We start from the raw sequence: 17,698 nt of genomic DNA, 5'->3' as shown, positions 1-17,698 counted from the left end.
GTGGTTCCTCTTTGAAAGATTTCGCAATCGATCTCTTAGGATTTTCGTTTTCTATTGATGACATTTGATTGGCAATCTTGTTGTGTAATCTCTTGATGGAAGTTATCCTCATCTTATCTCAATAATTGTGCTATGGGTCCACCTTATTGATTGAATGATAGATGGACATGATCCTTGAGATTAACATAAAAGATTGATTGTGCAGAAGTTATGAGGGAGCGCCTCCTTCTGAGTTTGGTATACTCTAACTCATGTTGGTTGATTACCTTTCTTTTTTTTATGAGTATTAGCATGGAATTTTTTTGGGTCAAGTTTTTTTTTTTTTTTTAATTGTTGAACTGACTTGATGCTTGGCTATTAGTCTGATATTGAGGATTAAAAGGGAGCCCTATGATCTTCAATAAAACTCTTGGTATGAAAGAGTACTTGATAAGCCTAGGGTTTTGTAAAGATTCTAACCTGTTCCTTAAAGTATTTGAAATGCTAATTCTAATTCCTTATGTGGATGATCTAACTCTGACTGATAAAGATAGCCTCATGATTTAATAAAAAAGAATTAGCTCAGAATTGAGATGGAAGATCTAAACCTAAAATGCATTACTTCTAGGTGAGAAGTGTGGCAAGGATCTAATGAAATTATTCTAAGTCAAGTTTTCTATTGTTATGTTAGAATTATGGATTGTAAACTTATATGGAAACTAACTTAAAAAAGTTGAGTATGTCTGCAGCCAACTATGATTTTGCAGATTCATCTAAATAGAGGTAGGTTGATTGATGAGTGCTTCAGCTAATCAAAGCTAAGGATATTGTTGCAGTCAAGCATATTTTGATATTTGCAAGACACAATTGATTATGGGCTGAAGCTGCTTAGGTTCAAATTGGTCAAGAAGTGTTACGGACAAGGAAAACACTTCAAGCATTCACCCGCTGCGATCTCTTGGACCTACAGGGACAGTCCTCAGTTGCATTGAGTATTACTGTAGCTAAATACATTGTTGCAAGTGTTGCATCAAGAGAAGCAGTGTGGTTTCTCAAAAGTCTTGTTATGCTGTTTTGATTTATTATCAGGGTTGTATAGAGATACTTGACAATTCAGTGTTTTATGGCAGGACAATCCTGTGTTGTAGATGTTCTCACCAAGTCTCTTGAAGCTTGAGATAGACTTGGAGCCGTGGAGAACACCGCCTTGGTTGAGAGGGAGTCTTAACTTCAGTGATACATTGTGTTGTATCAACCACCCTCTGTGGGCAATGTAAGATGGTAGTGTAATCTTCTCAGGGAGAAGAGTAATTGTTACCATCCTCTGCGGGCAATGTAAGATGGTAGAAAAGATTCTTTCCACCCTCTGCGAGCAATGGAAGGTGGATCTAGTCTATGCTTGTGTGCGAGCTGGAAGACTGTTATGTAGTTCCATTCTATGCTTGTGTGCAAGATGGAAGACTACAATATTCTGATTATGTCTATTCCATTTCTTGCTTGTGTGCAAGATGGAGGACTATGTTTTCATTTTATGCTTATCGAGAGCAATGATTATGTATCTCCACTCTATGCTTGGGTGCAAGATGGAAGATTATGATGTTACATTCTTCTTTGGGAGAAGACTGAGGTTAAGGCAATGTATGATGGATATGTGTGATCGATGGCATGGAAAGACTCCATGATGTGCATGAATAATTGTGTATGCATTCATGACTTGCAAGTGTGCATGTTAAAGTTTGAAGTCACCCTCCACAGGCAATACAAGATGGATGCTATGGGATACTTCTTGTGATCCTCTCTTAGGAATATTTGAAGTTGACAGCTAAGTTCGGATTACAATTTAAACATTGTATGTATTACTTAGGGCTGGGCCCTAATCTTGTAACCTGGTTGTAAGATTATCCTTCTCCCTAATTAAGAGGGAGTGTTGATTATAATTAGGGAATGGCGGATTCCAATTGCCTTGGGCAACATTGGAATCCGCCCAAGGGGGCCAGCCCCTTCCCCAACGTGTAGGGCTGGGCCCTATACCTCATGGCATCTAATAAAAGACCCCATGCTACACTCCACGCTACATACAAGCTAACATGCCAACATGAATAGGGCCAACCCTATCCTTATGCATTTCGGTCAAATAAATTAAAGGTCTTTAATTTATAAGGCAAGCCGACATGATTAAGATTATTGCTCCACATAGAAATAAACATAAATTTCACATCATTACTCACTCATTCAGTTTTATCATTCCATGTGAATTATACCTCTGCCTAAAATGCGAAGTTTGAAGAAGTAATATTGGCGATTTGTATCTGTCATAAAAGGTGCTAATATCAAGAGCAAATACCAGTGCAAGGAGGGCGAACTATTCTGCAAATACCATTACAAGAAGGGCGAACTATTCCAGATTCAAACAGCTAGGGTTGCAGTCCAGTTTCAGGCAAAGGGGCAGACTTAAGATACAATAAAGTGCTGACCTAGGGTGTGGATCTGATTGCTGATTACTGTGTTAAATGGGGCAGGCTTGAGACTTACAAAAGTGCAGACTTGTTGAAGACCTTATCAGCCCTATGTGCAATCATCTTCAAGTACTAAAGATAAGTGTTGTAATCTTTATATGAATATAATCCATAATCAGATCTGAGGATCTTTTCTGGCTGGGTTTTTCCTCCTAGGAGGTTTTCCCAGGGTAACCGTGTCTTGTTCTTGTTTGTTCATTTCTATGTGATGCCTAAACCTAGAAAACTCTAAATCTTGCATCTAATCAATTTAGTTAGAAACTAAAATCTGTTTTATGAGTTTATATTAATTTGAAAGTGCTAAAAGTTAACAATCATCACCAAAAACAGCTAGAAAGAATGCTGTCTCACGCCCAGAACTGCTGTAGAAGGTGCATACACTATTGTTACCTTGGCTTTGGCCACACACAATGAAAATTCTGTCCAAATCGTCCCTCAAATGCAGAAAGGCGATTGAAATATAATTGCCACAGGTCTAGGGGTGACGTCGCAGCCTGGTACAATTGGGGTTTGCGTCCCAATTGACTGCCTTGATGCTGATGCATGCTACAAGGACTCTTCTTCTGCTGCTGTAGAAGTTTTCTCCAAAAACATAAGATTCAATAATAATCCAAATCCCTTCACTTTTTTCCTTTATATCCTTCAAAACACTTTCAAATCATTTTCCCTCTCAATCAGCTCGATAAGTCTCTTTTCCCTCCTTTTCTTCCTTTAATTTTTTTTTTATTAAATTATAACATGCTCTCCCATTTGGTACGATGAGCTTAGAGGGTCCATTAGTCATAAAAGAGGGCCATTTATGATTAAAGTCTTCACCACCAAGGTTGCCACGCTAGGAAGCATAAAGTGGCTTTATTTTAATAATTTATATTATGTATGATTAAATATAAGCACTTTTTATTTTATTATTAAGTCATGATATGCATGATTAAAATATTGTCATACTTTATTATTATTATTTAATCATGACTTAGGAAATATTTAATATTTCCTTTTATTTCCCCAAACACTCAATTGAACTTCAAACTGTATTTTGTTGATGGCCACCTAAAAGTGGATATAGCCTGAATCCTCTATGCCAACTGGGCGTACATCCCTAAAATCTAGGGGTGCTCATAAAGTGTAGACGAAAATCTCGATGAACCTAAAATTGAGTCCCGATGACTCATCACCGCTATGAGCACCTCTTGGTAATTGCTGCTGATCTGGAAGTTCTTCCTAAAAATTAGGAGAGCATCCTAAAAATTAGGAACCTGACAAAAGTCTCCCAATCATCCCAGAAAGTCTCTGGGCACTTCCCAGACCAATCCTAATCATCCCCTAAAATCTAGGAATACCTCCTAAATTTTAGGAATATGCCTGAAACTGCTCAAAATGGCATATAAAGCTCAGGACTACCTCTGTCAATTCACTGAAAGGAATCCCTTTGCGTCCTGATGGCCTACGAAATCCAAATAATAGACCATCCCACTACTCTTCTCCTGTTGCCTAGAAAGGGGACATTACAACTTTGGTATCAATCTCAACTCTATATCAATGACATTTTTTTACTCTTGACATTGATAATGGATTTTGTTTCTTTGCACCTTTGACATCAATGACAACATTTCCAACAATTCCAATGTCTCACGTTTGTTTTTTCATTCTTGCTCTTATTCCCTTTTTCTCTCATATTTTTTTTAGTCCTGTTTAGATTCAATTGATATTTTTCATGCATAAATAAATCTTTTTATATAGGCAATGTTTTTTTTCTTTCTCGCTCTTTATATATATATATATTTCCTTTAAGGTTAGTTTATTCCTTTTTTTTTATTTACAAGTTTTATTCCTATTTTTTTTGTTTATAAGTTTTAATTTTTTTTTTCATTGGTTTTAAGGTTAGTTTATTCCTATGTTTTTGTTTATAAGTTTTATTCCTATTTTTTTATTTATAAGTTTTAATTTTATTTATAAAATATATATATATATATATATATATCCCCTAGTAGAAATGCCCTAGGAGCGAGTCGGAAACTTCACCCCACCCCCAAATTTGCAATTTTTTTAGGAAACGTCCTGGGGACATTTAATTTTTTCCCAGAAACACCAAGAAATGTTTGAGGATGGCTAGTCGTCCTAGGGGATGCTTAGATGTCGCTCAACTGTCCTGGGGACGTGTTAGAAATTAGGATCTTAGGATACTAATCATTATAAACAAGATATAAAATAAATGAAATGAGAAACATACATGCATAAATGTACACATTACACAAGATATACATGGGGAAAACCCTTTCGGGTAAAAAACCCCATAAAGCATCATTTAATTAAAACACTTACAAATATAGTCTATCATAAAATAGACATGAACCTGGGGACACTCCTCCAATACTTCCACATGGCCAATAATACCTCATATGCATAGTGATACAACTCACCATAAAGCTCCAAATTCACACACACCTCAAATGAGAGAGAACCTCCTTAAATATAGGAGGAAGGGTGACTTCACTAGTCACACCTTTTCAATAACCCCCACTCATAAATAATTAATAATCTAATAGTTATTAGATTATAATTATTTCAAAGGGGATATGCTTATAAAGCATATAATATATAAGGTTTTATAACCTTATAATAGAACATTATATATAAATGTTATAAGGATGTGATCCCTAAGAACATTATGTTCTAACAATCCCCCTTAATGTTAATAGGGGATCACATGTCAATTTCCATAAAAGAAAAAATGAAGCATCCTAGTAACATAGGTCTTCTTTGACAGTGATAAATAGGGACACAAATATATGCCAACATGAAGACCATGCATTCCGGACTACATGAAAGTCATCTTGTCATAATTTATAATCCCAGTGTTTTAGAAATGATGCTGTGAGGTCTTAAAAAATTATATTGGAGCCATGGTCCCCTCAAATTAGCCTCTCCCCAGGTTCATTACATAGTGCCCGTAGGTCTTAATACAATGCTTTTACAAGTGGAAGATTTACAAGGAGAAGAATTTACAATATGCCCGTAGGACTTAAAAACATCTGCTCGTAGGTCTTACGATAATGTGCCCGTAGGACCTAAAAATAAAGGATTTTGCCACTAGGTGGTGTCATTGACATGCACACTCCCCCTCAATGACATCACCTAAGGCCAAGCATTATTTTAATTTGGAGCATATAATGCCTAAAGGTCTTATGCCTATTAGGTCTTAAATCTAGGATTTAGCCACTAGGTGGTGTCATGTACACTCCCCCTTAATGGCATCACCTCAAAGCCAATCATTGCATAGAGGATTTCAAAGTGATGGCTAAAATTACAATATATAGTATGTGCCCATGATCTTCAATGTATCTTTATTATAGAATGATTTTACTTGAGTGAGGTGCACATGATCTTCAAGGTGCCTTTATTATAGAATGCTTTCACTTGAGTGAGGTGCCCATGATCTTCAATGTTCTTTTTGATCTTTAGAAATGATATTCTCTAGAAAGAGTAAAGTAACTTCAAGTAATATGGTATTTTCATATGTATCCATTGTATGTATCCAAATGGATCTCTTCCATAAATCTTCAAGGCTATATTGATTCTTCAACAGCTACATTCATATTTTGTCCATTTGATTCAAAGACACATAGAAGACAGTCTTCTTATTAAAATATTGCACCATCCATTTAATAGAACTTGCACCATATGTTTTGAAGGCATAACCTCGCCATAGAAGAAACAATATAGTTAGTAACATTGTAATCAACTTCATTTTTGGTGCAAAGAAATAACATAATATTATTTTTTTGTCATTTGCCAAAGATCATATAATATTCCTCATAAATTTAGAATATAATCCAATGCAAGGAGATCAACATATATTTTCATGAGAATAAGCATGAATAATTAGTTTACTTGTTTAAAAAATAGACATACTACTACATATAGTAATGATCCATAAAAAAATAGGCAACGGGTGAGCTATCCTTTCTAGGTTTGCTCCCCAGACAGTTTATAAGGGCGATAGTCACCCATTATAAATAGTATGATTGAAAAAAAATGGATCAAATATAAAATAGAATAACAAATCACTTGGATTTCCAAAAAGAGGATGCTAATGAGAAATTTTTAAATTTACTTATGCATATTTACTAGCTTGTACATTCCATAAAAAAATATTTTACCCTACATTTATAGATAGATAGATGATTTCCTGTTTATCATTGTGATAGTTTGATATCAAGGAATTTGCTTATCAAACATACTATAATCAAGAATATACCTAATGTTAACATAAGGCATATCCTCCATCAAATACCTATAAAAATTAAATTTGAGATAAATCATGATGTTCCTTCCCTTTATTCCTACTAGTTCACATATGACTTTTTGTAATGCAAATCAATGCACTAATATAGATCATAACAATATAAGTAGTTTGGAAGGGCCACTTGAAGATAGGATTTAAGACTGTAAGCAATTCCATTTTATGTATGGATATGTAAGAGCTTAAAACAAAACTTAATTTTGATTTACCTTGTCATTCTTTAGGCAACAAATTTATCCATTTCAATATGAAAAATAATGAGAATTCTTTCTAGCTTTTATTATTGACCATGAATGGACTTCTCTTTTCTATGACATATAAAATATCTAATATCAAGTTTTTGTCAATCCCTAGCCATGAATACTTATCTGAAGTTCCTATTAAATTATTCACATGCAAGGTAATTGCCTAAACTTGGAACCTTTTTCATGAATCAATTAGGAAACAACTCTAATATCATATTTTTCATTTTAGGGTCCAAGTTGTTTCATACTAAAGGAAACTTCATATGTATGATTTATGAGCAAAAAAAAAAGAGTATTTTCTAAAGATGTATGAGATTTATTGACATTAAAGTCAAGGATTTGAAAGGAATTAAAATCATTTGATTATAAGAATACAAATACTTCAATCTTCAATACTTTTTGAAAGAGACATGATTATATCAATATCATAAATTATTTGGGACAAAAGAATTTAGAATTACAATATCTTCCATAAAGAAAGTATAGTAGACCCATTAAAACATATCTAAATTTTATACAAATAGACTTGTTCTATGAATTTAGAGCTCACATATTGGCCAACCTTCAACCCTAATCAAATCAATAAAAAACTATGAAGCTATGTAGAATACTACAATTTCCTTATAATTAAGTGTGGGAGTCCAAAGTGAAAAGTAAATGTAAAGCAGTATTACGGTGAAGACGCAAGATCTTGTATTAATGTGGAACTCATGGAAATATATATTAATTTTAATAGCTCCTCTTTAGCCAGGCTTAATTGTAAGAAATTGGGCTCACTATGGACAATCTATGCACTGGTCAAGACAAAGCGTGCGGGCTGGCGACAAGGAAAAATTTTATTTGGAAGAGGGGGCCATGACGTTGACAAATGATATTCAGCGTGTGAATTCAATGATCTTCCTCAAGCAAAGATCAATAATTGCTAGGTTACCTCTAGGGAAAGAGAGTTTTAATGAAGATATGACTCCTTGAGTAAGATGCTTGTAAAATCCGTTTGACTTGTTTAGTCCATTCATCTGCACTGCCATACTTAGCAATATGAAGGTTCAATGCTTGGGCATGTTATGTTTCAGAGATGCCACTCACAGAATAGATTTGTCTAATTTAAAAAACTTTCAAGGAAATCCAATTTGTAGGCATAAAGCCAAATGTCATGACCTTTGTCATCACAGCCACATGGGATTTTTGAAGAAGAGTATGGACAACTTTGAAGCATAAAGAATTGAGAATTATTTCATATTTTCAAGATACAGGGAAAAATTCCAAGGGTGAAACCTCATACGTGGACCTTTTTACCATTCCATAAATTTATAAGGAAGTCGCAACTAAACGATATGTCCTTTAAGAGTAGAACATGATCATTTAAAATAGTGTTTGGTCAAAGATGTGGAAGGTCACGACCATTTTAAAATAACACTTAGTCGAAAAAGAGGTGATTGGTGATTGATATATGGTGAGGATAAGAACAAACATGTTTACATTTCGTCCTTAGTGAAGTAATATGAGGCACTTAAAATGATATATGGATATAAATTATTAATAAAAAAATCAAAATCTATAATCATTTTTGTAATTTTCGACATATACAAAAAATTATTTAAAAAAATCAAAATATCATGTGTCTATATAATGCATGGCTCTTCTAAAAGTAGGTTTTGGTTAAATAATATGGTTATTAATAATAGGTGTGTTATCTTTTGTAGATTTCAGGATTCACAAGCTATTAATTTTTTTTTATGTCACTTAATAGTTAGATGGTTGGTAAGCATAATCTTATACTACATGAGTATTTAAGAGAAAATATGAATTTTTTTCAAGATACAACTTTTGTAAAAAAAATTGATAGAATCTCCTAACTTGACTTTCATGAAATGATTTTAAAATTCAAGAAAAATAATATTAGATACATTACAAAAAATGGCCTTGCATATGTGTTGATTGAGCATAAGGAGGTTTCTCACAAAGTCCTTTATATATTCTAGTATAACCTGTAAAAATGATTAGTATAGCCTAACCTGCTCTGATACCATGTTAGAAATTAGGATCTTAGGATACTAATCATTATAAACAAGATATAAAATAAATGAAATGAGAATCATGCATGCATAAATGTACACATTACACAAGATATACATGGAGAAAACCCTTTCGGGTAAAAAACCCCATAAAGCATCACTTAATTAAAACACTTACAAATATAGTCTATCATTAAATAGACATGAACCTGGGGACACTCCTCCAATACTTCCACATGGCCAATCATACCTCATATGCATAGTGATACAACTCATGATAAAGCTCCAAATTCACACACACCTCAAATGAGAGAGAACCTCCTTAAATATAGGAGGAAGGGTGACTTCACTAGTCACACCTTTTCAATAACCCCCACTCATAAATAATTAATAATCTAATAGTTATTAGATTATAATTATTTCAAATGGGATATATGCTTATAAAGCATATAATATATAAGGTTTTATAACCTTACAATAGAACATTATATATAAATGTTATAAGGATGTGATCCTTAATAACATTATGTTCTAACAGGACGGCTATGGCCCAACCAGTAAAAAGTACAATTTGTTTTTTTAAACACATCAATAATAAAAAATTTGCTGGCCCCCTCACCCCTTTGCACATAACCTAAACCTAAAAACAGCATTATAACATCCAAAACAAAAAAAAAGCTCATTTGTCATTTGTCATTCTGCAAAGTGTGAAGAGAGAAAAGAAGAAGAGCACAACTATGAGTGAAAGAAGGAAAGTGAGGTGAGTAAAGGGCAAAAGAAGATCATGTCTCCATCATTTGAGGTAAGTTCATTATTTTTTATTAATGCTGACAAATTCTTTTGCATTTTTGTTTGTTTTTGTCAAAAATTTCAAATACTTAGGAGGGTTTTTTTTGCTTGTTTGCGTTCTATGTTTGTATTTGCAGCTATCATTCGCATTTTCAACCAAAAAAACAAAAAAAAACAATGAAGATTAGCAGCAGTAATGAGGGTAGTGAGGGTCAACAAATTAAAATTGAACAAGCATGCTATGGTGATGGAAGTTCTTCAAGGAGTGTGAGCGATTCAAAAAATCCATTTCAATGCCCTTTTAACCTCTTGAAAGATTTTGCAAAAGGGCTATTTAACCCCAAAAAAACCACTTCTACAATTTGCAAGAGCCATAGATGTTAAGGAAAAAAATTTGGTGGGGTGGGGGGGGAGAGTAGAGTATGTCTGTGTCATATTTGTAAGGAGACATATAGGGGCAGCTATACAAGAGTTTACTTCCATCTTGTAGGCATAGCTTGTCAAGGGGTAAAATTTTGTAAAACCATAACATTAGCTCAGAAGGAAGAGGTGGCTAGGTTGTACATGGAGGGTGAAGCCAAAAGAAAAGGAATACCAATGGAGTCTTGCAGCCTAATCTGTCATTGTCTAGTGCTGATGCTACTACTACTATTGAGCTTGGAAGTCACAGAGGAAAAAAAGACCCACTTGTGTTGCAAGCATGTTTAACATGCAACCACGAGATGTAGCTGATAGTTCTTTTGCCAAATTTTTATATGCTAATGCCATATCATTTCATGTGTCACGCTCTCCATATTTTAAACAAATGTTAAAGATGCACTTGTTGTTGGTCCTTCATATGTTCCCCTCGAAGATCATAAGTTATGCACCACCTTCCTTGATAATGAGTATTCCAAGGTGAGTATAATGGAGGAGATGAGACAAGTTTGGGTAAGGGATGGCTGCACCATCATTAGTGATAGGTGGATCGATATTAGACATCGACCACTCATCAATGTTATTGTCACATGTACAACAGGCTCTTATTTTCTTAGAGATATTGATTGTTTGGGGAAGAGGAAGGATGCAAGCTTCCAATTTCAGATTTTGAAGGATGCCGTAGAAGAGGTTGGATCCTTTGATGTTGTACAAGTAGTGATTGATTCAGCTCGTGTATTTAAATTAGCTGGATTGATCATGAAGGATATGCTTAGAGAACCTTTTTTTAACCCCATGTGTTCATGCATTGAAGGACATTGGGAAAATAGATTGGGTGAAGGATGTGGTATCAGATGCTCTAGTGCCCCCTTTTAAGTGACTTTGGTTCATAGTTTGAGTTTCTGCAGTCTCTGCCAGACTCAGTGAGTCATAAGTTGAGTCAGAGGCAGAGAGGTTTTCTGCATTGACTGGGCTGATCTGCTGGGCTGATCTGCTGAGTCTCAGAGAGATTCAGTGTCTCACAAATTTAGAAGCTTGTGTAGACTAGTGAGCCTAAAATACACCAATTATTTAAAAAAAACTCTTCTAAGGACACATTAAAGAATGGTAAAAAAGGGCATACAAAACCCTTAAAGATGTTTCTCATTTTAGGCTGTTATGTCTTCAGCATCCATTTTTTATAATCCATCAGGGCTCAGTAGAAAATATCAGCCATGTTATGACAATGTGATTTAGTGAAGGAAAATCTTAATCCATATAAAAAGATTTGCGTTATGCATGTTACCAATACTATTTAAAAATTTATATTGGTAATTTGTTGTCATTGATGATATTTTTGTTTTTGGCCATATAAAATTAATATTTATATTCGTCTAATTTTCTAAATTCAGAACTTAATTTGCTAAGACTTGACAAGTTTTCTTCCCAGTGTTTAGCCTAAAATGATTCTGCCAAGTTTGGGTGGAGTCTGAGTCTCATAACTATGCTTTGGCCAAAGTTTTTTCATTTTTAGAAAGACAAAATAAATGTCCTACAGTAATTTGTATAATTATGTGCCTTTTGGATGTATGCAATGGTTTGCTTTAGGCCCTAACTTTATGACGATGCTTAATACTTATAGCAGAATAACAGTTATTTCATTGAGGAATATTGCTGTTGACTATTGACTTGTTTCTGCATTCTTGTTTCATGTGATGCTTATAATCAAGATAAAGTATTCCAGTTTCTAGACTCTAGGAACTTAAATCTCATTTATTGCATGACAAGTACTGTGGTGACTATTGTACATTTATCTTGGACCCTCCATGATCCATTCATGATCCATTCAAGTTGTTGTTCTGCAGGATAGGGTCTAAATTGGTTTATCATCGCCTTCCATGGAGGGAGCCTTTGGCACCTTATGAAGTGGGCATTTTATATGAAGATGATCAATTGGTAATTCTCAGTACGATGGCATTGATGTTTGATAAATTATAGGGACAGGTTTTTGGTCCTTATGAGGATGCTCATGTCAAAATGTTAAAGAATATACAAATATTTAGCTTTGAATAATTGAAGACAGAGTTGCAACTACAATATTGTATGTTTTCAAGTTGGTATATTTCACAGAAGAAACTAGGTCTATGAGAAAGATATTTTAAATATCAATATACACATAATTTTTTGTTCATATAGTAAAACATTATGTCCATGGAATCAACTTTAGGAGGCAAATTTGAATGCTCCAGATGCTTTAATCAAAATTTTGCAGTTTACGATTTGTCAAGAAGGCTCTTACATCTAATAAGACAATTATGATGCACAGCTCATTGTTAATAAGCCATCAGGACTTCAAGTTTTACCCGGAGGACTGTTCCAACAAAGGACTTTATTAAATCAGCTCCAGTGGAGGACGGACAAGTCAGGTGAATATGGACCAGAGGTCAGTAGTACTGTTAATACTTTGCAAGAATCATATCCTGTTCCTGTTCACCGTCTAGGCAGAGGTACATCAGGTACTTCCATCGACTTCAGCTATAATAATGTTCCTCAGGCATGTTTATTTGATTATAGTTTTTCTCTTCTAGTGAGATAAATAATCACGAATTCATTATAACCTGAATAGTAAATGTAGGTGACTAAAGTCATTCAGACCATTTTATCTTTATTTGTTTTTACTCATGTACTTCCAATTTTTTGAGATAATACTAAGTAACATTCTATATACATTAGTGTATAGTTTACTATTAAAAGTTTAGTTGTTGTAATTAAGAATCACATTTTCACTGGTATTGCATAGATAATGAGTTTATCAAAACATGGATGAGGTCAACAACAGCCACACTATTGTGAAGAAGCTTCACAAAACAGTCAATAAGCTAGTGGAAGAGCTGTAGAAGCTGAAATTGGGTGGTGATGTAGGCTGAATCTAATACCCATCAGCCATTGTGATTGGACTCTTTTGATGCATGAAAAAATATATAATGGCATATTGGCCTCCCTAATATTCATCTTCAACAATTGATCTTTGTTTAAGCATAGTTTTTATTGTATATGTTTCCTTTTGATGGAATAGATTGGAAACTTACCTTTTCTGAACATTCATGCACACTCTCATGACTATGATCTTCAACGCCACCGAGTATGCTCTCTCTGGGTTTCATTTCTTCTACAAAGGTGGCCCTGTGAAGATCATCACTAATTTAATTTATCTAGGAGTACAGTTTAATTGTCCTCCTCCTTTGTGGCCTGCCTTTTTGTTCTGTCTTTGTAAGGAATACAGCTCACTTTCTGTTCTTGAGTGCCAATGCTTTCAGTTATCTTTCCAAGATATGTGTATCTGATGTAATGATTAAGTCCACATTGATGTATGTTTTTTAGGTTTGGGTCCCTAGCTTAGGATCTTGTGACTAGGCTCAAGTAGAGAGGGTTCACACAATTATTCAACATATGGTCTGGTTCAAACAGATGGTTCCTTAGTGTATTGTCCAGGCCAAATTTTCTGCCCAATTCCTTCTCCTCAATAGTATCTTCAAACTCACTTGGACACCTGTGTGCAAAGCAACCTTCAAAGTTTTGAAAGTAAAACTCATTGTCCCAATGTAAAGCTAAATTAAAAAGAAATATTAAAAGTCAGTTCGAGAGGGAAATGAAATATAATATTTCAAATACTAAAAAGGGGGTATAAAAAGGGAGCTTGCTAAATAAAATTTATTCTTGTCATTTTATTTTCAAACCGTAATATATAGATGAAGCTTAATAAAGTAATATGTATAAGAGCAAACAAATAACTACATAGGTTGAGGCATTAGGTTGCAAAAATTGGATTATTTGCAAATAACCTCTTCATTTATCTAGGTTAATAGGCACCACACACTCCAAAGTCAAATTAGTTAGTTAGATGGTTCTGACCTCTTCAAGCGGTAGCAATAACAAATAATATGAGTGCCCTTGCAGAAAAGTCAATGACTCAATTGTCAGTGGAACAAGGACAATTGTAACATCTTAGTGTAATAAAAGGAATTAAATTCTCAACCCCTATATTGTAACCTCATGGTCAAGCTTTAGTAAACCTAATCATTGTTTGCCCTCTCGGGTGAATAACTTAAAACATAAAGCATGTAATGCAGAATAATAATGCCATAGATATCAGACAAGTATAAGAGATGTTATTCCATTCATAATTGTGTGTTGCAAGTTACATTCCGAAGTATATAAAGATACTGAGGGGGTGCGAGCGCCAACCGTCGCACCACAACTGCCACCCCTCGGTTGCCAACTAACCAAGACAATTACACATAATTAACTAGTCTTACTTTCGTGTACAATAATGTCGCCAACATCATCCCCCCCAAAAAGAAAAGTCGTCTCCAGGCGACTAACAACAAAAATGGAGACAATGCAACCTATACAATAAATACATCAGAAAAAACTAAGGAGGGGGCTGGGGAAGCGTCCCTGAAGTAGAAGGCTGAGATGCCGGTGTCTGGGCCACCAAGTGGGCGCGGAGCTCATAAACCTGCTGAGTACGTGCAGTCACATCCCGCTCCGTCACCAATACTTTCTCCAAAGCCGTCTTCACCATATGCGCGGCTTCCAGCAGCTCCTCCTCTTTGGTATCTGTTGTCGCTGTCATACTGACCAACCGAGTCTGCAACAGGCTCCTCTCGGTAGTGACTGCCTCTAACTCCTGCTGCACGAGGCTCCTCGCACTCTGCTTTGTTGACAGGCGAGTCTCTACCTCCGCTTTCTCTGCGTGGGTCATCTCTAGCTGAGCCAACAACTGGGCCCTCTCTGCTGCCCAGGAGGCCTGCTGAGTGGCCACATCCCTCTCCAACGCGACTCTAGCAGCCTTGCGGACCGCAAACTCATGCTGTGTACGCCGTAGTGCATAGTAGGCATCCCGATAGACCTGCTCAATCTCGCGGACAACTACCATCACCCGACTCTCCACAACGGGCTGACGCACCATCCAAGCCTGGAGCATCTCCTCCGTCTCAGTAGTCGGCCATCCCCAAGACTCAAAGCATGTAGTAAAGGCTGCGGGGCAGCCCACCTGCATAAACTGTAGGGCCCTCTCCAACTCCACCACAACCTACTGCAATGCTCGCGTCTGGGCAGTGGCCACCACCTGCCTACCCCTCGTCACCATGTCAGCTAGATAGGTCTCAATATCCTCCCCCTCCTGCTTCGAAGGTTGTGAAGTCTCTGGCGGAATTGACACAACCGCATCCTGTGGGTATGAAGGTACCTCCTCCGTCACAAGAGGTGTACCATCCCCCTGCTCCTCCTGCTCCTGGATGGCAGAGACGACCTCTCCTGCCACGTGCCCAACTGTTGGTGCATGAGTCTCGCCAGAGGAATCATCCAAGTCGACTAACTCTGCTCTAGTCTCCCGACAAGATGAGAATACAACAGCTCCCTCAGGTTGTACCAATGTCATCTGAAATCGCTGTGTCAGCTAGCTCTCCATAACCACGACCGACGGGTCAGTACGCATCTCTACGACTGGGGGATGGGTCGCTGTCATCGGCTCCTCCAACAAAGACGTAGAAACAATCAAGGTATTCAAAAGTACTGGTGCATGTGTGTTTGTCGAAGGTCTCCACCATGAACCGTAGGGCACCCTCATACTCGCAGATAGGAAACACGGGCATTCGAATAGCCCACTCCACTTCTGCCTTACGGAGGTTTTGCTTCACCAGATCATTGTCAGGAGTGTCCTGCCACCATTTCCGGTATTCCGACCCATTCAGGCCTTAAAAGGTGATATTCTGGGGTGTTAATGTATTTTTCCCACTTATGGCAGCCTGTGGTGCTTTCTGCTTTTGCTTCTATCGGGCGCTGGCATCCATGGTGCTGCCTGCAGCACGTATGCCTGACGATAAGACCCTGGTATTGCTATCCCTTTGGCTGCTACTGGAGGAAGCCTGCAGTTGTTTTTTCCAACTTCGTTTCCCCGCTGAATCCATTAATCTCTGGTATAACTGATTTCTAGTTAAAAATCGTATGGTCGTTGGATAGCTTTGTAACGACCTTCTTCTGTTGTGTATTGCTGCGTTGCTGTGTGGGCTGGGTTGCATGTCTTTCTTCGTGCGTGGCGGCTGTGGGTTTCCTTCTCGTTTTTTTTCCTTGCGTGGCTGTGCTGCGGAGTTTTTTTTTTTGTTTGTGTTTTACGTTTTGTTTTTGTGGGGCTTTTTAAGTGCAGGTGCCACCGCACAGTGGTATCCACTGCCGGTGGTCCCACCCTACGGTGGCTCCACCGTTGGTGGTCCGCCGCACGGTGGCTCCATCGTTGGTGGTCCGCCGCACGGTGGCTCCACCATCGGTGGTCCACCGCCGGTGTTACCACCGCATGGCGGTCCATCACCGGTGTGATCACCGCACGGTGGCACCCATTTGTTTTATATTTATTTATTTATTTTTTCTTTTTTCGTACGGTCGTCGTACGGACTGTACGATTTTTTTTTTTTTTTTTCGTTACTTTTTAATAGACTGACAAACATCTTGACTGGAGGGTCCAGGTTCCCTCCGTTTGTGATAAACCTATAATTTTGACCCATTGATGGCGTCTGGTATCTCCTTCCCGTCTAGCGTCCATAACTTGATTGCCCCGTTGGCATTGACCTGGCGTACCTTGAAGGGCCCTAGCCATCGCACTTTAAATTTTCCTAGTTTGATTTCGTTCTTCCCATTGAATTTCAACACTAATTGGCCAGGAGTAAACTTCATTCATCGAAAATGCTTGTCGTGCCAGACCTTTCGTCTTTGCTGGGCTGCCTCTGTGGCCCATTGTGCCATCATTCTTTTTTTCATTCAACTTGCTTAAGGCATACAGTCTCTCTCTCAGGCTCTCCATATCCCCGAGTCTGTTCTCTACCGCAATGCGAAGGCTTGGCACCATGAAATCCGCTGGCACCACCACTTCCTGCCCGTACATGAGTTGGAACCGAGTCTGACCCGTGGTCACCTTGTAGGTCGTTCTATAGGCCCATAGTATAGAGGGTAACTTCTCCTCCCAATCTTCCTTTTCTACTCCATAGGACTTGTAAATTACTGATACCAATATTTTGTTTGTGGCCTTGGCCTGGCCATTGGCACGTGGGTAGTACGAGCTCGATAATGAGTGAAAAATCTTGAACTCTGAGGTCAACAGTCGTATGACATGGTTCACGAAGTGGCCCCCTTGGTCACTGGTCAACTGGATAGGTATGCCATATCGCGTAATGATTTGTTCATAGATAAATTTAGCCATGCTTACTACAGATTTATCCGGGAGAGCCCTCGCCTCCACCCACTTAGTCAAGTATTCCGTCGCAACCATAATGTACCGGCACCGTCGTGTGCGGCTAGCCTTGAGAGGCCCTACAGAGTCGAGTCCCCATCGTTCGAAGAGTTCCTGTGCGTGCGACGGGTTGAGGGGCATGAAGTCCCGCTTCAAAGGTTTGCCCGCTCGTT

At 37.3% G+C, this 17,698-nt stretch overlaps 1 protein-coding gene across 3 annotated transcripts in view; it reads left to right on the top strand.

Annotated features, from left to right (window-relative positions):
• The window catches only part of LOC131038323 (RNA pseudouridine synthase 5), a 300,230-nt gene that overhangs the window by 81,405 nt on the left and 201,127 nt on the right, over positions 1–17,698 (top strand). For all 3 annotated transcript variants that reach the window (XR_009104404.2, XM_057970705.2, XM_059207368.1), the window contains 2 exons: positions 12,106–12,196; positions 12,567–12,756. Coding sequence is in view for 2 of the 3 variants with exons in the window: in XM_057970705.2 (XP_057826688.2) it covers positions 12,106–12,196; positions 12,567–12,756 (281 nt within the window). In the remaining variant the exon portion in view is untranslated. The remainder of the gene's footprint in view (positions 1–12,105; positions 12,197–12,566; positions 12,757–17,698) is intronic.

The sequence above is a fragment of the Cryptomeria japonica genome, chromosome 6 (genome assembly GCF_030272615.1).
Source record: "Cryptomeria japonica chromosome 6, Sugi_1.0, whole genome shotgun sequence".
Lineage (NCBI taxonomy): Eukaryota > Viridiplantae > Streptophyta > Pinopsida > Cupressales > Cupressaceae > Cryptomeria > Cryptomeria japonica.
This window is presented reverse-complemented; position numbering and strand designations above follow the sequence as displayed.